Source organism: Ranitomeya variabilis, chromosome 4 (genome assembly GCF_051348905.1).
Source record: "Ranitomeya variabilis isolate aRanVar5 chromosome 4, aRanVar5.hap1, whole genome shotgun sequence".
NCBI classification, from domain to species: Eukaryota; Metazoa; Chordata; class Amphibia; order Anura; family Dendrobatidae; genus Ranitomeya; species Ranitomeya variabilis.
In genome coordinates, this window is record NC_135235.1 from 181,693,475 (window position 1) to 181,715,257 (window position 21,783).

Below are 21,783 nucleotides of genomic sequence, written 5' to 3' on the forward strand. Positions count from 1 at the left end.
TTCCTCCTGTAGTACAGCGGTATCCACGCTGTGCAGTGATGAGGCAGTGACCCAGCAAAGTTCAAAGCAAAACGTCTCTTTAATGTTCAACTCACAAAAATACACAGCACACGATATCCTCCGGAACACAGCCGGGAAACACATCCTCCAGATTGCAGCCAATAAACACACCAGTCCACCTCCGAGACCAGTTAAAGTGGGCGACTGCACCACCGTGTACGCTGTGGGTGCCAGGCCTTTCAGCTCCGTTGGCTTTTTGGCTCCGCTAGCCTATGTTGCCTCACATTGGTGGAGCTCTGCAGAGCCTTCTGCTCTGCACCTTGCAAAAACAGACTGACACTGACACACCCAGAACCTTTACAGCAGGGTTTTTAACTCGAATCTGTGGCCATGGACCACGAGGAAAACCCGAGCCGGGGGAGGAAATGGACTGCCCCACTACCATCCTGTAGTCCGTTTAAAAAATAAAAGCCCAGCAGGTTTTCTTAAATCTGCCCTGGACAAATAGCTTATCCAAGACCTATACTTACTTTTATTCTGCATTGCAATCACTGCTATACCTGTGACTGTAATGCAGAATATAGCAAGATTTATGAAAAAAAAGTTTTAGTAGTGGACAACTTCTTTAAAGAAGCCCTCACTAAGGCCAAGTTCACATTTGCGTATGTGCGCAGCGTATCATCTGCATGCCACAACGCATGCTAACGCAGCTTTTTTAATCTGCATCAGCTTATGCATGATGCAAAAAAAGCTGTGTGCATGCTTTTGCATGCATTTTCGTTATTTATGTGCATGCGTTCGATAGGACAATGCTTTCCCAGGAGAATTTCCTTGACACAAGACACATCCAATGGGCGTGTCTCATGGAAATTCTTTATATAGACCCTTGTATAGATGAAATCCTCAACTTTTACTGCTGTATCCAGCTGCAAGATGGATCTTGGCATGGAAAGCTGTACCTGTAATGTTATGTACCTACAGTATAATGTTTTATGACTTTAATAATAAAACACCTCTAGTGAAACAAACGTTACAAGTTACCTCAACAATACAATACACACGTGTGTTTTTGCGGCGCATAAAGAGACAAAGAAAACACAGTGATCGTGCAGCAAATTTTTATTGAACAATAAAATTAGCTTTGGGGTATGTTGGAGGGTGAAATGTTGTGGACGTGGGGAGTGTGGCGCAGGAATGAGTGGCTACCATGAGTGGATGACGAAGGGGTTCCAGGGGAAGGGCCTATAAAATGCATGGGGTCTGGGAGGTCATGGATGGGAGTAGACACATTAGGAGTGGAATTGTGGGAATGGAGAGACACATTGTAAGGGAGAGACAAATTAGATAACAAACACGTTGGGAGGTGAGGGTGGAGGTGGTTGGATAGTTTTGGTGCGACTTTTGGTGCTCCTAGTCTTCCTCTTCTGGCAGTGCTGAGCAGAGCTGGTAATGGGCATCTGTTTCCTGCTTTTTTTCCTTGGGTGTGTGGGAGTGTTAGGTTGAGGCTGACGTGCTGCAGGACTCGGCATGGTGGTGGCTTGAGGCTAGCTTGCTGCAGGACTTGGCATGGTGGTGTACACAGAAGAAAAGGGATGCAGTAATATATACGTTAAAAGAAATCTTGATTACTCATTTTTACGAACAACAAAATCACATTATAGGAATACAACAAAAGAACTATACATTTCTTACAAAAAAAATGGAAAGATCAAGCTTGTCATTTAATCCTATAGGTTCTTGTGCGTTAGATTTAATTATTCACCTTGCTTCTTTTCTTAATAAGATTTTATGATGGTTACCACCCTGTTGTGGTAATTGAACCAATTCCAAACCCGCGAACCTAAGTAGTTCTGGGTTAGTCATGTTTTGTTAGTGGATTAATCGTAACGACTCTTTTCCTGTAGTTACAGAATGATAATGTTCCCGGAATCTAGTGGCTAAAGGTTTGATAGTTTTCCCTATGTAAAAGAAGTAACAGGGGCAGAATAAAACATATACTGCAAATTTACTTTTGCAGGATATAAAATCGCGAACATGGTGTTTAATAGAGCCCACCTTTAGAGGGTTAACAGTCAGAGGTAAATAGCAATAATTGCAATTCCCACATTTACGATTACCTTTGGGGGAATTTTATTTAACCAATTGTTGTCAGGGAGTAATACACGATTATGCACTAGAAGATCCGCCAAGTTAGATGTTCTCTTATATGCAAACAACGGACTAATAGAACTAATATTGTGCAGGTCCTTGTCAGTACGCAACACATGCCAATTTTTCCTAATTGTTGCATGCACAATTTTATCAATGGGGCTATGTTTAAAGCTGAAGGAAAATATTTTTACTTTATTAACCTCACTCTTTATTTTAGGGTCATTCCGTGTCAAGTGAACCAATGATTTTAACCACTATATTTTTAATTCTTTTGAGATTTTGTTATTTGTTAATAGTGTGTCAGAGAATGCAAAATGTGAAGAAAAAATTCTAGATATTTTTTTTTTTATTGAATTTTGGTGTTGCCTCCTTTTTATATTTCTCCTCATAACTCAGCCTAGATAAGGGCTCTTTCACACGTCTGGAAAATTCCGGTACCAGAGAAATCGGTACCGGAGTTATCCATGTCCGTGTGCTCAAGTGGCACATCAGTGTGGCACACGTGCGGCATCCGCGTGCCGCCTGAGGACCACACGGACCATGCAGGAGAGACAGCGCTACACTAAGCGCTGTCCCCCCCGCATGTGGTGCTGAAGGCAGAATTCATCTCTTCTCCCCCAGCGTTCGTTGGAGAGAAGAGATGAAAGATCTGTTTTTTTTTTTGGGGGGGGGGTGAAAAATAAAGTTTGCATGTGCCCCCCGCCTCCCCCCCCCCCCAGTGCGCCGCCTGGCCCCTTGCCGAAGAAATACTCACCTAGCTCCCGCGATGTCTCCTCTGTCCTCTCCGCGCTGGCAGCTTCTCCTGTGTGAGCGGTCACGTGGTACCGCTTATTGCAGTCAGTGAATATTCCTTGACTGTAATGAGAAGGAACACAGAAGAAAACGGCCATTGCTAGTAAGCACTTATGGATAAGATTACTTTTCACCCACTATAGAAGGGACACATTGATAAAAGGCCTGTTTAAAAACCTACTATTAATTGTTTGATTAGTTCATATTTTATAGTACGAGGATTTAACTACTGGACTATTCTTCTTAAACACTTCAGAAATGACATGTTTAGTGATATAGTAGAATAAAAATTGTTCCATGTATAAATAGGTGGTAAAAATATTGGTTCTTTTAATCTTGTTTTTAACATATAATTAGGATCAGACTGTATTTAGAAAATCACACTTGAGGAAATGATCACGTTTTTTCTTTTGGCTTGTTCAATGAATTCAGGTTGAAAATGCTGAGCAAGTTGTGTTATGATGATTAGGATGTATTTATTCTGGCACTTCAGTAGTTGTTTTTTGTGTTTCTTTATTGTTACATATAAATGTTGAATTCAATAAGTTGTAATTTGAAAAGAAAAAGGGAAGAAACTCACACAAACATAAAAATCAGATGATTCAAGGCTTAAAAAAATAAAATAAAAATCTGACAGGTCCCAAGTTGAATCCCTGTACAAATATAAACAAGAACACGAGCAACACACATGCATGTTTTCACAATTTTAAAACATACTTTTTTTCACAATTGCGCATCAAAATTTTGAATTTGATTTCTCCAAAACAAAATATAAAGAAACAGTCTTATGACATATCAAATGAAAGCCTGTACCGTTCTAAGAAACATGATGCCTCTCCCACCTCTATATCTTAATTCTAGCCCGAGATATGATAAAAAATGTAAAGCCATACCAGGCAAAAATCCGCGCTTTTTCAAAAATTAAAAGTCTGTAAAAAATTAACTGATGAAGAAAAAAATTCCAAACTTTTAATTTGTAATTAACTTTGTACTTCATAAAAACAAAAAAACAAAAAAAATCTAAAGACGTCAGGTAAAAAAAATATTCATATTTGGATCACTTGATATGGAATGACCCTTTTACTTTCTTTGCAAATACTGCTTAACACATCAGCCTGAGATGTATTCATTACCCGTTCGTGAGCCATATTCAATATGGAGGAGGGATATCCTCTTTTCAGAAAACGTGTTTTCAAGTCATCTAGCTGCTTATCCAAATTAATTTCATTGTTGTTCATTTTACGTAACCTGATCATTTAACTATAAGGTAAACTTCTTGTCTCGTGTGAAGCGGGTGTGCACTCTTAAAGTTCAACATAGTTAGTGGCAGTTGATTTTCTATGAACTTTGGTGACCATCTCCCCTTCAATTATGTCGATTTTGACATCTAGAAATTCCCAACTTTTATGTCCAAAGTGGGAGGTGAAATTCATATTTTCTGTATTGGTCCCCCTAAGATAACTCCCAAAACAATCAAATTCATGCAGGGGGCCATCCCAGATGATAAAGATATCATCTGCAAATCCAAGAAATTTGGTATGAATTTTTAAAAATGGATTATTGATGTTGATAATGTACTTGGCCTCAAGAACGCATGCGACGGGAGTCCCCATTGCGGTACCTATCTTCTGTAAGTACCATTGGTTCAAGAATTTGAAAGCATTGTGGGACAAAACTAAGTCAAGACCATCCAAAATGAAAAAAATCTAGTCCAGCGTTTTATCAGAATTAATTAGGATTTTACGAACTGCCTCAATTCCTGATTTTTGTGAAATACGTGTATATAAATTTACAACATCTATAGATGACAAAGAAAAACTTGATTGCCAATTAAGGTCTTTCAAAGCCATTAAAAAGTTGCCTGAAACTTTTATGTATGATGGAATCAAAAACAAGAGGTTTCAGCAGCTAGTCCAGGTATTGTGACAATGGTTCGGTCAACGAATTTAATCCCGATGGGACGACTGGGGGGTTCTGTGATGGACTTGTGTATTTTAGAGAGGCTATACCAGTGTGCAAACTCTGGATACTCAGGAAATAAATTTTCAGCCCTTTTATTTGTTAATACACCTCTTTCCACATTCTTTCTTTCTTTCTATCTCCAATCGCTTTCATCCCATTCTGGAAGACCGAGCCCAAGTGAAGAAACTCTGGTATGATTGGCCTGACACAGGCCCTCTGCCGCTGGTGAGAAGACCCAAAAAAACAGTAGCAGAGGACTGGGAGAGGGGAAAACTTGTTGGACCAGTTGCCTGTTCCACAGCCTGTGAAGCATGCTCACTTGCTGCATCGCTGGTGGATGACACTGTTCGTTGGCTGGTCAATGAGGGGTCGCTCCAACAGAGGACTATCCAGGTTCGGTTGTGCTGCTCCAGGTTCTGTGTGAAATAGAAATGAAAAACTATATATATATATATATATATATATATATATATATATATATATATATATATATATATATATATATATATATATATATATATATATATATATATATATATATATATATATATATATATAAAAATGTTTTTTTTTTTTTTTTTTTTTTTTTTTTTTTATTTGAAGCACCAGCATATCCTGTGGAATAGAAAAATTCTGATGTAATACCATGGAATACAGCTCAAAAATACTTACAATCAATGAGCAACCGCAGGCTTCGGTAAGGAGAGAATAGCGTGGTACTTGTATTTGGAAATCTTTCGAGCAGCACCACTTCGACCTTGGATCTCCTCTCTCATGTACTTATTGAAAAGATCCTTCATTGAATGCCAACAGACTTACTCTCTTCACTGTGAAGGAGGAAAAAAAAAATAAATTGTAAAACAATGCACCTTTTACAGGTTTACTGCCGTGTCAGACCACAGTGCAATACTTAAGAAGAAAATCCTTTCTGACTTGAGGCGTGGCTGTATCCCAATCATCCAACAGCGATCTGGCCACTTCTTCCCACAGATGTCGAATCACTGCCGTGTCCGAGTGCTGCCGATCACAGGTGTCCCACAATTCTACTCGCTCTTGCACAAGCGTACTCAAGAGGTCATAGTTACATAGTTAGTAAGGCCGAAAAAAGACATTTGTCCATCCAGTTCAGCCTATATTCCATCATAATAAATCCCCAGATCTACGTCCTTCTACAGAACCTAATAATTGTATGATACAATATTGTTCTGCTCCAGGAAGACATCCAGGCCTCTCTTGAACCCCTCAACTGAGTTCGCCATCACCACCTCCTCAGGCAAGCAATTCCAGATTCTCACTGCCCTAACAGTAAAGAATCCTCTTCTATTTTGGTGGAAAAACCTTCTCTCCTCCAGACGCAAAGAATGCCCCCTTGTGCCCGTCACCTTCCTTGGTATAAACAGATCCTCAGCGAGATATTTGTATTGTCCCCTTATATACTTATACATGGTTATTAGATCGCCCCTCAGTCGTCTTTTTTCTAGACTAAATAATCCTAATTTCGCTAATCTATCTGGGTATTGTAGTTCTCCCATCCCCTTTATTAATTTTGTTGCCCTCCTTTGTACTCTCTCTAGTTCCATTATATCCTTCTTGAGCACCGGTGCCCAAAACTGGACACAGTACTCCATGTGCGGTCTAACTAGGGATTTGTACAGAGGCAGTATAATGCTCTCATCATGTGTATCCAGACCTCTTTTAATGCACCCCATGATCCTGTTTGCCTTGGCAGCTGCTGCCTGGCACTGGCTGCTCCAGGTAAGTTTATCATTAACTAGGATCCCCAAGTCCTTCTCCCTGTCAGATTTACCCAGTGGTTTCCCGTTCAGTGTGTAATGGTGATATTGATTCTTTCTTCCCATGTGTATAACCTTACATTTATCATTGTTAAACCTCATCTGCCACCTTTCAGCCCAAGTTTCCAACTTATCCAGATCCATCTGTAGCAGAATACTATCTTCTCTTGTATTAACTGCTTTACATAGTTTTGTATCATCTGCAAATATCAATATTTTACTGTGTAAAAGGTCATTATCAATGGTGGCTTCCTAACGTTGTGGAACCTAGAAATCAAAGAAACACATTACTTATATACTTGTAAAGAGAAAACACTTAAACCAAAAACGTTCAAGAATATTTACAACGCCGTCTTTCCACCTGAGGAACTTGGTCCTGAGTCAACTGCTCCTGATTTTACCACGTGTGTCATATTGACAGTCAATACATACCTATCAGTATAGCAAATGTCCTCTCTTCATCAATCTCCTGTCCACTCTGGGAGGTATTCTGGTCTTCTTGAGGACATCTTTGAAGAAGGATGCAAGAGAGACAGAAGTGAGTGCAGACTGCAGTGAGAGACAGACATTTTCATAGCTTCTATACTCAAATCCAGAGTGAAATCCAGAGTCTTCACAGCAGATCCACTGGCTTGTAATAGCATCCAGAGGCTTGAGAGTAATAAACTTCCTGTGTCCTCACCCCCTTTTATACCACTTTTTTTTTTTTTTTTTTTTTTTTTTTTTAAGCAGTGGCTGAAACCAGTTCCTGGACATGTTTAGTCTGTTGTACGCATGCGTATCGAACGCATGCGTACGCATGTTCTTGCATACCAATGCGTTCCCATAGACAGTAATGTGTTGTTTTAACGCACTTAATCTGCACTAATCTGCATGCCTATGGCTGCGCATAATTGACGCCTCAAAAAATGCAACATGTTGCTTTCGCCTGACACTGTCACACACTGCGAAACGACACATGCGTACGCATCCGCTAGTGAACGCATGCAAACACATATCCCTGCGTATACCATGTTAAATATATGTACTCATGACACATGCGGATCAAACGCTGCACACAGATGTGAACCCGGCCTAAAATCATTCAACAGAAATATAGGGGGTTTCCATGTCCAATCTGTGCTCCCAAATAAAAATGACAAGAGTGTTAGGTACACTGTGAGGCAGTGTCCACGGGATCTGGGTGTCTCTCTCCAGAAGCACAAACTGGTCACAATGTATGGGTACTAACGCGGCATATTTGCAAATTTCACTCTACAACACCATCTGCGTGCTTGTTTTTGCAAAACACCTGTGGGGCCAAAAATGTCACTGCACCCAATGAATTCCACTAGGAATGGGGTCACTTGACTGTTGCTGCTTATGTTTCTTGCACCTTTTGGGGCTGTGCAAATGATGCTTTCATACTATTCCAGGAAAATCTGGGCTCAAAACATCATAGCACTCCTTGCTTCCAAGCCCTGCAGAGTTCCCAAATAGAACTGTACATCCGCATAGTGTTGTGTTGCCACATGTAGGAAAAATTCTCACAAATTATTTTGCCATATTCATGACAAAATTGTATGCAATCTGTGTAACACCTGTAGTGTCAACATGCTCACACCAGGGGATTCTGGTGTTCTGGTATTTCAGGGTCTCTGCCAATGTGATATGGCAAAGGCAAACAATTCCAGCAAAAATCTGCACTTGGAAATGGTGCTCTTTCCCTCCTGAATTTGCAGTTTGTCCAAATAGTAGTTTCTGACCACATGGGTGAATTGGCGTACTCCGGTCACATTGTGGACCGAAGTTTGGGGTCCATTTTCACCTAATGATGCAGAGATAAAATAGACATAAGGTAAATGCTATTTATTTTTCCAGCAGGGTGATCTGTTTTAAAGGTTTAAACACTTTGAAAGTTGAAAAATTAATTTTTACTATTTCTTTAAAATTCAGATATTTTTATAAATGCAAATAATATCAACCTAAATATATCACTAATATAAAGTAGAAGGAGTAACAATCTTTGAATCGCTGGGATATGTTGAAGCATTCCAAAGTTCTCATTAAGGGACTCTTGTTTTATTTTAAAAATTTGGCCTGGTTAGGAATGTGAAAACTGGCTTATGGTTAAAGAACATCAAAATTGGCCAAAAGAGTTATTATCCTAACTCTTTACTGACATCTGCCATACATGTACTGCGCAAGACAATAGTGGCCATACCCAACTCGTACACAGCAGATAATGGCTGTGACACACAGCCAGGGTCTGCCTCCAACAGCCACGGGTGGAACGGAGCATTTATAGGTAACTGGCATGGGTGCATGTTGTTCTATGTGGCCACACTGTGTACAGTAAAAAGATGTTTTTAAAAAATTGGAAAAAAAATAAAAGCATAAGTTCAAATCACTCTCCTTTCCTTCCATTAAAAATATAATGAAAAAGAATATGCACATATGGTATTGCCGCGTCCATGAAAGTCAGATCTATCAGAATGCAAAAATAATTAATCCGATCGGTAAACACCATAAACGGAAAAAACTACATAACGTATATACTCGAGTATAAGGCGAGGCACCTACTTCTGCCACGGAAAACTGGGTAGGCTTATTGACACTAGTATAATCCGGGTATGCATTGTCCCCCTCATCACTCTCCTGCTATACGTGGGTCCCCCTGTCCTGTCCTGGTATGTGACTCCCCCTGTCCTGTCCTGCTTTTTGAAGTTGTCAAACTTCTTTAGGAGAGCTACCAGGATTGTACATAGGAGCAAGTAATGGACATAAATAGTACAGAAATTCAAATATGAGCGTCAAAAGAAAAATCACCTACATGGCATGTGTATGACTTATTCAGCTTTATTTGTAATGGATAAGTCATAAACACGCCATGTAGGTGTTTTCTTTTACGCTTATATTTGAATTTCTGTGCTATTTAAGTCTACAATCTTTGTGGTTCTCCTGAAGACGTCTGACAACTTCAAACGAGTTGAGAACAAACTGCAATGTTACTTTCTACACTGCATATTGGAATTATTTGAGTACATACCAGTAGCAGCGCCAGTTACCCACATCTCTGATCTTCTTACCACATTGCATCTGCCATCCTGTGGAGATGCAGTAGATTGAAAACCTCTAATATGAAACTACTAGTGTTATGTCTTGCACCGCCACACCAGGTGAGCAGTACCTCTTTATTTTAGACATTTGTTACTTGGATAAAGCCCTAATGTGGAGTTGAAAGAAACACTTACATTAGAGCAAGGTAAAGTATAACTGTAGTGTTAACAAAACTCTATTACCGTAGTTGACACTGATTTTTCTTGAAAATCACTTTTTATTTTTCAGGTACTGTTTGCTGGAGTCACAATGATAAGACTTCTACTTAACTGTTCTTTACATGAAGACAAAAGCATGTTATTCTGGTCTTCGGCATCTCAGATGATAACTGCACTAGTGGTAAGCTTTTCATTCCGATTCCTTGTGTTAGACCTGCGATGCATGAGCTGACTGCAATACAGATGGATGGAATTACTGTTTTAGGCGGACATATTGTGTCTGCAATGCAAATACAGAAGAAAATGGCACAGCAAACCTTCAAGAATCAGAGCTCTGGTCTTGAATTCCTCTATGACATGAATGTGGCTTGAAAAATATTGTACCGTTTTGTTTCTCCAGGGATCCAAACTACATATAGTTCTTGTACATACAGATCAATGTATATAGCTGGAGCAGGAATATCCAGTCTTACTGCTTCTTTTATTGTGTTATTAGAACAAGACTTGGGCAGGACTAATAATTTTTTTCATTGTTTGCAGACCCTCAGTATGGAAGCATGTAAGGAACGTGGACTGCTTTCCTCTGTTGTTGGCCCTGTGCTTGATGCTATGGCTTTGTTTCTACGACGAGGAGAGATGTTTCTTAGCAATCCCCATCATGTTACTCTTTCTTTGGGCGCTCTCCTAATGGTGTCACTTGAAAATGTGACAGCTGAAGACTACTACTACATAATCTTGGCAATACATAAAGTTCTATTTTCTGTTTTACAGTGTCACCCCAAGGTAATTTCATTGAATTGTCATTAGATGATATCTAATACCTGATGTAACTGTTGTTTCCGATGAACTTCTCGGTCTCTGACTGTTCTGTCTTCATACACGTTGATACGGTTTGTGATCCGACATACGGCATAAACCACTTTTGTCTCCCAAATAAGCAGACAGTTCTCTGTAGTCTAACTTGTTTATTGGTAAACATGAGCGCGGTAAAACTATAAGAATACAAAGGATATGGGTAAATATTGGGCAATAATAACACAGATGATACTTTACAACTAATAGAAAAGTATACAGAATGATGCAACCTATGTACATAACTACATACAGTAACTCACAGATAGTAGATTTCCCAGGTACTAGTTGCTATACAGTAATCACATTCTGTAGAATACTACATTGCAAGAACAGGGATAACAATCTTACCGGATAAACTTAACCAGGATGGCAAGCAAGTGAGGTATTTCCAGCACAGCAGAAGAATATGTGTGTACAGGAAGAACACAGAGGGAAAATGGAGGTTCCTCATCCCAAAATGCCTTGGTACAACCCACAATGCAACACTAAGGCTACGTTCACATTTGCGGTGTGCGCCGCAGCGTCGCCGCCGCAACGCACAGCGCAAATGTGAACACATGCACAACGCTGCTTTTTGCGCCGCATGCGTCCTTTTTTCCATTGATTTTGGACGCAGCAAAAATGCAACTTGCTGCGTCCTCTGCGCCCCGACGTGGGCGCCGCAGGGACGCATGCGGCGCAAAAAGCAAGTGCACCGCATGTCCATGCGCCCCCATGTTAAATATAGGGGCGCATGATGCATGCGGCGCCGCTGCGGCGCCCGACGCTGCGGCGCTAGCCGCAAATGTGAACGTAGCCTAATTATTACTAAAAAAACACAGGTAATAAATTTAACCACCACTGGGTGGTGCTATAAGGCTACGTTCACATTTGCGGTCAGCGTCGGGCGCCGCAGCGTCGCCGCATGCGTCATGCGCCCCTATATTTAACATGGGGGCGCATGGACATGCGTTGTGCTGCGTTTTGCGCCGCTTGGACGCAAGAAACGCTTCAAGTTGCATTTTTTTTTGCGTCCAACTTTCAAAAAGGACGCATGCGGCGCAAAACGCAGCGTTTTAGCGTGCGTTTTGCCGCGTTTTTGTTTGCGTTGTGCGCTGCGGCGCACAACGCAAATGTGAACGGAGCTTAACACAGCAAAACCCAAAACACTAAGGGTATGTGCACACGATGCAGATTTAGTGCAGAATTGGTGCAGAACTGCAGCAGATTTTTCTGCTGCAGAAACGCTGCAGAACTGCACTGTGATTTAGGCCACGTTCACACGCTGCGGGTTCCTCTGCGGGTTAATCCGCAGCGGAATTGAAAATCTGCAGGGCAAAACCGCTGCGGTTATCCCTGCAGATTTATCGCGGTTTGTTCGCGGTTTCCGCTGCGGGATTACTCCTGTACTATTGATGCTGCATATGCAGCAATATGCAGCATCAATAGTAATGTAAAAAATAATAAAAATTGGTTATACTCACCCTCTGACGTCGCGATCTCCCCGGCGCTGCAAGCGGCTGTGCCGACAAGGACCTTCGTGACGTCACGGTCATGTGACCGCGGCGTCATCACGGTCATGTGACCGCGACGTCACCACAGGTCCTGTTCGGCACAGCAACTGAGACCGGACGCCGCGGGCAGCGCTGAGAGGTGAGTATAGCATGATTTTTTATTTTAATTCTTTTTTTTTACACCCAAATATGGTTCCCAGGGCCTGGAGGAGAGTCTCCTCTCCTCCACCCCGGGTACCATCGGCACATTATCCGCTTAACTTCCCGCAACGTGGGCACAGCCCCATGCGGGAAGTTAGCGGTTCAATGCATTTCTATGGGTGCAGAATCGCTGCGATTCTGCACCAAGAAGTGACATGCTCCTTCTTTTTTTCTGCAGAAAATCCGCGCGGATTTTCCACAGAAAAAAAGGATCGTCGGCACAGCGGGTTTTGTTTTCCATTAGGTTACATTGTACTGTAACCTACATGGAAAAAGGATGCGGACCCGCAGCTGCAAAACAGCTGCGGGTCCGCAGCAAAACCCGCAGCGTGTGAACATAGCCTTACAGTATAAGGCTACGTTCACATTTGCGTTGTGCGCCGCAGCGTCGGCGCCGCAGCGCACAACGCAAACAAAAACGCTGCAAAACGCACGCTAAAACGCTGCGTTTTGCGCCGCATGCGTCGTTTTTGCCCGCAAGTTGGACGCAAAAAAAATGCAACTTGAAGCGTTTCTTGCGTCCAACGCTTGCGGCCATGCGGCGCAAAACGCAGCACAACGCATGTCCATGCGCCCCCATGTTAAGTATAGGGGCGCATGACGCATGCGGCGCCGCTGCGGCGCCCGACGCTGCGGCGCTGACCGCAAATGTGAACGTAGCCTAATGTAAATCAATGGGAAAAAAAAAAGCTGTGCACATGGTGCAGAAAAATCTGCGCAGAAACGCTGCAGATTTCAAAGAAGTGCACGTCGCTTCTTTTGTGCAGTTCTGCAGCGTTTCTGCTGCAGATTTTTCTGCACCATGTGCACAGCTTTTTTTTTTTCACATTGATTTACATTGTACTGCATAGAATCTGCATAGAATCTGCACAGAAACTGCATAGAATCTGCGCAGAAACTGCATAGAAACTGCACAGAAACTGCATCAAATCTGCAGATGCAGATTTAGTGCAGAAAATTCTGCACCACATTTCCTACGTGTGCACATAGCCTAATAGTAGAACTTTTTAATGCATGATGTGAACACCCTGTCCTTCATTAGAATGGGTAGAACACTGACTGTCTCAAGCCAACACTCCTCCACCGCTCAAGAAGTTGCATAAGCTCCAATTGTGATATCCCTTAGTGATCTGAAAATCTATTCACTACTACCATAGTAAAATCTGTATTCAGTGAAGATAATCATAGTAACAAAAACACGACTAGCACCTCCTAAGAGAATGCAGCAAATGTGGGCGGGTGCAAGCTGTCGTGTACTGTATGTACAAACCACAGAGTGCTGTTAGACAAGGTATATTCGAACACTGAATAGTAGACCTTTTTAATGGTAATATTAATAATAATATTAATAATATTATGGTCAAAAAGACTATATTTATACAGATATGGACACCGTAACTACCACCAAATGTATACTGCAAAGTAACAAAAAACTGACGATGACCAGCACCTCGAATGGAGCAAATGTGAACAAGTGCAAAAAACTGTGAATGTACATCAATTGAGGCGCTTGAGGAACAGAATGAATGATCAGTCCAGGAAATTAAACAGCAGATTTCTCTAATGTAAGAGATCACAAAGTTTCTTATCTTCACTTGTATGATTGATTTTTAAAAAAATAAATAAAACCAATTTTAATCTTTAACCCCTTCATGACCAGGCAATTTTCAGTTTTTGCGTACTCATTTTCGCCTTTTTTTTTTCCTAATACCATATACTTTTTATTTTTTTAGCAATATGCGAGGACTTTTTTGTGGGACAAGTCATCTTTTTGCGTGACACTATTAATTTTACCATGCAATGCACGGGAAAGCGGAGAAAAAAACTTGTAGCGTGGTGAAATGATATAAAATCACCATTCTGCCTTTTGTATATTTGGGTTTTGTTTTTACAGTGCTTTTTGTGCTGTAAAAAAGGGCAATTCCACAATTCTTTTTTGTTTTTCTTTTTTACCATGTTCACTAAATGCTAAAACTGACCTGCCGTTATGATTCTCCAGGTCACTACAAGTTCACAGACACCAAACATGTATAGGTTCTTTTTTCATTTAAGTGGTGAAAAAAAATTCCAAAGTTTCTATATCACAGTGGAGCAAATAAAAACAAAAATTGAAATGCCAGAATTGCAAAAAAAAATGCAATAAAAATGCCAAAAAACGTTAATGATTAAAACGTCAAGTAGACCTGCAAAAAACAAAGATGGCAAAATGAAAACATGACTGTCTCTGAAAAGGAACTATTTTGAGGACTTGAATAAGTCTGACGTTGTCGTTACTATACCAAGCTGAAGAATCGTGTTGCAATGTCATTTTTTTTGTGCAGTTTCACCGCACTTTAATTTTTTTCCCGTTTTCCAGTACACTATATGGTAAAACCAATGGTGTTGTTCAAAAGTACAACTGGTACCCCAAAAAACATCTCACATGTCCATATTGACGGAAAAATAAAAAGGATATGGCTCTGGGAAGAAGGGGAGCAAAAAACGGAAACTCAAAAGCGGAAAAAAAACACGTGGTGAAGGGGTTAAAAATATAAAATATAACATAAAAATACATGTGCCATCACTGTGGCCTTGAAAGTCTAATATATGAAAATATAAAATGAATCAACCCATTCTCTTAACCCCTTGGTGACGTGCTGTACTTGTACAGCTCTGCAGGAGGTGCCTTCATGCCCAAAGCAGTACTAGTACGGCTCCATGATCGCGCGGCCTCACGCTGAGTGCCGCGGCGACTGCGTGCAGGTGTCAGCTGTATGTGACAGCTGACACACTGCAGCAACGCCCACGATCGGTGCTAGAACCGATTGTGGGCCTTTAACCCCTCTGATGCTGCTGTCAGTAGTGACAGTGGCATAGAGAAGCATCACGCCCAACACATTCGTGTTGTTCTGATGGTTTCCATGGAGACCCCCGGCACCAAGATGGCCCCTGGGTCCTTCCAGGTCCTGCAGGGAGGTGGCTTGTGAGCGCCTGCTAAGAGCAGGTGCTGGCATGCCTACTTCCCTGCCTGTCAGATCGCTGATCTGATGCTCTGCATTGCAGAGTGTCAGATAAGCGATCTGCTGTAAAATAGTAATGTCCCATACTGGGACAATGTAATAAAGCTAAAAATATATTTATATGTGTAAAAATATTTTTTCCAAAAATCCCCAAATGCAAAAAATTTTTTTACCAATAAATCAGCAGTAAAATAAGTTATAGCTTTCAGAAAAAAGCTATGCAAAAATAATTATTTTTTTCTATAAAATAGTTTTTATTGTACAAAAGAACCAATACACAAAAAAATGTATAAATGAGGTATCACTGTAATCGTACTGACACAAAGACTAAAGCTGCGTTACCAATTTTACCACATGCGGAACAATATAAAGAAAAAAATAAAGCAATTCCTGAATTGCTGGTTTTTGTTCATTCTCAATCAGAATAGAAAGCGATTCAAAAAATGTCATGTGCCCGAAAAAGGGAACAATAGAAACGTCAGCTAATCCCGCAAAAAAACAAGCCGTCACATAACGGTTGGACGAAATGTGAAAAAATTATAGCTCTCAAAATATGGTGATGCAAAAACTAGGTTTTGCAATAAAAAGCGTTGTTTAGTGTGTGGCAGCTGCCAAACATAAAAATCCCTATATAAATCTGGTATCGCTGTAATTGCACCAACCCAAAGAATAAAGTTGCTTAATCACTTATACCGCACGAGGAACGGCATAAAAAATAAATAAAACCAATTCTTCACATGCTGTTCGTTTTTTTTTTTTTTTTTCATTCTGCCTTCCAAAGATCGCAGTAAGGCTCGGTGCACAAGAATCCTGCGCGGAGGGCTTACATTGGGGTTTCTGTGTAAATCCCTGAAATACGTGATTCAGACAGAATCTCTGGTGGAAGATTCCCTATAATGAGGCAGATGGAGGCACTGTGGGCGCCATAGGACCTTTGATCTGGCAGTGTCCGTCTTTTTAGGGTTGCGTAAAAGTGCCGTCGGCCACAGTTTTGTGCACTTCTGAAAAAACAGGACACCGCTGAGCAGAGGCAAGATGGAGTCCAGAGTAAGGCTGGAGTCACACTTGGCGTAAGACAATACGCCACGTATTATACGTCCGTACTACGCGTTCAATACGCCAAAATGTCTCCGTAATCGACTTCCGTAGTTCCTGCGTTGCTTAGGTGTGGTCGCGTATTTTGCGCATGTGCTTGTGCGTGTGTAATCCGTATGTGATCCGTATGGCGTATTTATCACGCACCATGACAAAATGGACATTTAACGGTTTTCAGGCCTGCAAATCATTTAAACCATCATTAACCACACTATTTAAGCCCTCTACAACAGGTGGAGCCCTCCCATGTGCCCTATATGTTCTCTAGCATATTTTGGCTGTGTTGCTTTGAGATTACAAACATGTCTGGCCCTGTGTATTTAAGCTCAACTCAGCGGGTGTTGCTTCACTGGGTGTTGTCTCGTCGCTTTGGCCAGCCATATCCGGTCAATGTGGATCCGCGAAGGAGGAGACGAAGATTGTGGGTACATCCTCTATTGACCCAACGCCAGAGTAAAGGCCATTTCCAGAGACTATATTCAGCTTTGAGGGCACATCCAGAGAAGTTTTACCAGTATACTCGCATGTCCATCCGGACTTTTGACATGTTGTTGGAGATCTTACGTCCTGGGATCACCTTTCAGGACACCTGGATGAGAAAAGCCATCTCTGCTGAGGAGCGTCTGCTCCTAACCTTACGGTATGTATTCCACATTTGCAAATACTGTTTGGTTTTTTGGTTTTCTTTCCAAATGTGTGGTGTCCTACTAGGTTTCATTAACTTCACTTGGACATGAAGCCACAAGCACATATAAAAGAATGTTGTCAATATTCTAGTCTATTTAGTTTGTCAACTGAAAATTTGTATACTGTAAATAATGTAATAGTAAATGAAATATACACTTGTGCTTATTCCTTTGTTCGTCGTCCTCATGTTTTTTTCTTTTCCCTTTTTGTTGTATTGCAGCTTCCTGTCCACAGGATTGTCCTATGCGGGTCTACACCTGGAGTTTCTGATTGGGCGGTCGACCATTTCAGGCATTGTTAGGACAACCTGTTCCCAAATCTGGCAGAAACTACATGAAGCTGTGTTGCCTGAGCCAAAACAGGACGATTGGATTAAAATCGCCACAGGTTTCAGAAATAATTGTGACTTCCCTAATTGCATTGGAGCTGTGGATGGGAAACATATCAGGGTGCGTAAGCCGCCGAACTCTGGTTCCCAATTCTACAATTACAAGCAGTTTTTCTCTGTAGTTCTGTTAGCAGTTGCTGACAGTAACTACAGGTTTGTAATTGTAGACATTGGGGCCTATGGGCGAACTGGAGACTCTAGGGTCTTCAATTCGTCCCTAATGGGTCGGCGGCTACGTGACAACCAGTTGAACCTCCCACCACCACAACAACTCCCAGGCTCCAATGCGGAAGCAGTGCCTTTTGTTTTGGTTGGAGATGAGGCCTTCCAACTGTCGAGGCACGTCATGAGGCCTTACCCCAGGCGCAACCTTGACCACCGGCGGAGGGTGTTTAATTTGAGACTTGCCAGGGCACGGAGACTGGTTGAGTGCGCCTTTGGGATTCTTGTGGCCAAATGGCGTGTTCTTCAGTCTGCCATCCAGCTGAGTGAGGCTACAATCAACGAAGTGATAAAAGCCTGTGTAATTCTACATAATTTCACAAGAATACATGATTGTTCCTCTCCAAATTTGGAAGATAACCTCATGAACAATGTTCGTAGGCCTACCCCATATGTCCCTCCTCCGCGTCGTCCACTTTCTGGTCTGAAAGTTCGTGATATCTTTACAAATTATTTTTTGACTCCTCAAGGTACTATTCCCTGGCAAGACTATGCCTTTTTGCATGTGTAATTAATTAGCTCTATAAAGTATGTGTTAACCAAGTTTACAACTCTGTGTGTTGTATTTTATTATTTCACATATGGTTATCAGCATATCATGTGTGTGTGATGGAAGAATGAATACAGCGCATCCAGACGGTGATTGGTAGTAATTAAACGTTTTACTGTATAACTTTTTTAAATGTCTAGGTTATTATTTTGTCATAACCTTTTTTTGGCCTTATAAAGGCCTATTTTTGTGGTTCTCCAAAAATTGCGACAACAACCACAAGAAACCATGCTCTGTAGTGACAATACAAGCAAAAATATTGTATACAAATCATATAAAAAAAACAAAAAAAAAAGGTTTAAAGAAACATAAAAAACAAACAAACAAAAAAATAAAAATTACAAGTCCTGGTAGGTTGGGGCAGGAGAAGTAGCTTGCTCAGTGTCTGCATCAGGTGGCATTTGTAGGCCCAATTGTCCAGCACCCTGTGCAGATGTTGTAGTGGCCTGAGGGACATTTGCCCAGCTATGATGCTGGGAACTTGGAAGAGTGGGGCGAGAATTTGGGAGATACCCCTGCTGGGGATGACCATATGGCCGGGAATCATAACCCAACCCAAAATGACCATATTGTCCATACCCAGGTTGGGACCAGCCTCCAGCACTAAGTGTGGACAAGTGGCCATATTGGGATGGTTGAAGATATCCCGCCATATGTTGCTGAGGTGGCCATTGTGTGTTGTTTGTGGGTTGGGGCTGAGGTGTTGGCTGACGTGGAGGGGGTGCTTCAGATCCTTGTTGAGCTGCCAGGCCTTGTAATCTCTGAGGCCGCAGAACATTTTCAGGTGACATCTGCCACTGTTCAATCATCAGCATGAGATTGTATGGGTTATTTGGGGGGGTGCATGCGTCAACAAGGATCTGAAAACAGCCTCTCACACGAAGCCTTAACTCCCGCTCTATGGACCTTAAGTAATGGGCAAGGCTCCTGGTAAATCCCTCCTCCCCATCATCGTCTCGAACACGTGCCAAATAGCTCATGACCCCAGCATCCACGTTTTGCCGGCTTTGGATCAACTCTCTTCTGCGGCGTGCACGCTGTGGTCTGACTGCAGCCTGTGGGGATGGATCCAGGGCAACAGTTGGGCTGCTGCTATTTCCAGGGTCATCCTGGCTAGGTGGTGGTGCTGCTGATGATGCTGCGGCAGAAGAGGCAAACTGTGGGTCCTCTTGGTGTGGTACGGAGGCAGATTTCGCTGCCTGACCAGATGAGGAGGATCCAGGAGGGATGGAGCCAGAGGGAGCAGCAGATGGACCAGCCACCTCTTCACCTTCCCCAACTGGGTCAATGACCAGTTCCGAGTCAGACCCTGTCTCCCTGTCAGTGAGGTTAGACTGAGTTCTGAAAAAAAAAATTTTTAGGTACAAAATTAAGAAACACAAAAAAAAAAAAAAATTGAGATTGTTACTTACGGCCTGAGGTCCATGCTGGGATTCAGAAAGTTGAGCCGGTCAAAATAAATGTTTTTTTTTTGGGAGGTGCCCCGGCTCCACTTCTCTCCCGCTGCTGCCTCTCCCTCCTGTACTGGTCGCGGATACTCCGCCACCTTGTTGTAACATCACCCACTGAAACAACAAAAAATACACACATTCTTTAGCCCATTAATCAGTGAGCTCACAAAAGGTGTAAATGACTACACAGATTTAAGTGTAGCATCCAAATAGGCATTTGGGGAGCACATTTAATATTAAATTTAAAAAACACACACAATTAGCAAGCAAGGCCACAAAGACAGAGTCCACTAACCTCTATCACAGAAAGGACAAATAATGGAAAACACTGTGTAGTAAAAGGGACACCGATTCTAATCAGTAATGAAATCCGTTTATCATGTACAACACCATGTATCTACTGGTGGGCTGTCTATTTCCTTCATGAAGATTTATGACATTCTTGCTGAGAATTTCAAAGTAGTAAGCGCCTGCTGTTTCACACTAACATTACATTTCAAACATGGGTGTACTTACTTATCTGTCGCTGTGCCGCACGTGGCTGCTGGTCATAATGTGGGAAGAGGGCCACACACACGCTCCTCCATGCTGCCTCTTTTTGGGCCCTGTTGGCGTAGTTTGGATCTCTTTGGTCCAAAATTACAGGCCTTTCTTGGACCAAAATAATGAGCATGTCCACATTGATAATGTGAGACATGGTGAATCTCACTCCGTGGAGGCGTGCAGCAGACTTCCGGGTTCACTGTCTGGCTTTTTCAGCTAATTAGCATGTCTCACCTGCCTGATTGAGGCCTTTGGACGTTTCAGGACATCTGCCAGTAAGCTGCGTATTTCTCGCAAGGCACACGCATGGTCCGTAAGCATTCCGTAGTATACGCTCTCCCATAGACTTGCATTGGCGTATTTTTTGCGCAATACGCTGACAAACGCAGCATGCTGCGATTTTCTGCGCCCGTACAACGCCGTAAATTACGGATCCGTAATATACGGCTGATAGGACTAGACCCATTGAGAATCATTGTGCCGTATGTAATGCGAGGCTTACGGACATAGTTTCTGCGCTCTTACGTACGTAAAACACGCATGTGTGACCCCGGCCTAACTCTGCTGCCTCATTGAAGTGCATAGATCGGGGGTTTCATCTGAATCACGTCACTCAGAGATTTAGATGGAAACCCCACAGTAAGTGGCCAGCATAGAGCTCCGGATTACTGTAATCCAAACGTTATGTAAAATGTTCCCAATAAAAGCTTCCACTCAATCCACAAAAAAAGCAAGTCCCCACTCAGATCTGCCATCTGTTAACCCCTTCATGACCTTGGGATTTTCAGTTTTTCCGTGTTCTTTTTCGCTCCCCTCCTTCCCAGAGCCATAACTTTTTTTATTTTTCTGTCAATATGGCCATTTGAGGGCTTATTTTTTGCGAAACAAGTTGTACTTTTGAACGACATAATTGGTTTTAGCATGTCGTGTACTAGAAAACGGGGGAAAAAATTTCAAATGTGGTGAAATTGCAAAAAAAAGTGCAATCCCACACTAGTTTTTTGTTTGGCTTTTTTGCTAGGTTCACTAAATGCTAAAACTGACCTGTCATTATGATTCTCCAGGTCATTACGAGTTCATAGACACCTAACATGACTAGGTTTTTTTTTATCTAAGTGGTGAAAAAAAAAATCCAAACTTTGTTTAAAAAAAAAAAAAAGAAAGAAATTGCGCTGTTTTCCGATACCCGTAGCATCTCCATTTTCCATGATCTGGGGTCAGTTGAGAGCTTATTTTTTGCGTGCCGAGCTGGCGTTTTCTCGTGACATATTGTACTTCATGATAGTGGTAAAATTTCTTCGATATAACTTGCATTTATTTGTGAAAAAAACGAATATTTGGCGA

General features: G+C 41.8%; 1 protein-coding gene across 3 annotated transcripts in view; it reads left to right on the top strand.

The window, feature by feature from the left end:
- Positions 1-21,783, top strand: part of URB2 (URB2 ribosome biogenesis homolog) — a 139,141-nt gene that overhangs the window by 97,694 nt on the left and 19,664 nt on the right. For all 3 annotated transcript variants that reach the window (XM_077259447.1, XM_077259449.1, XM_077259448.1), the window contains 2 exons: positions 10,026-10,136; positions 10,496-10,738. In XM_077259447.1, the coding sequence (XP_077115562.1) occupies positions 10,026-10,136; positions 10,496-10,738 (354 nt within the window). The remainder of the gene's footprint in view (positions 1-10,025; positions 10,137-10,495; positions 10,739-21,783) is intronic.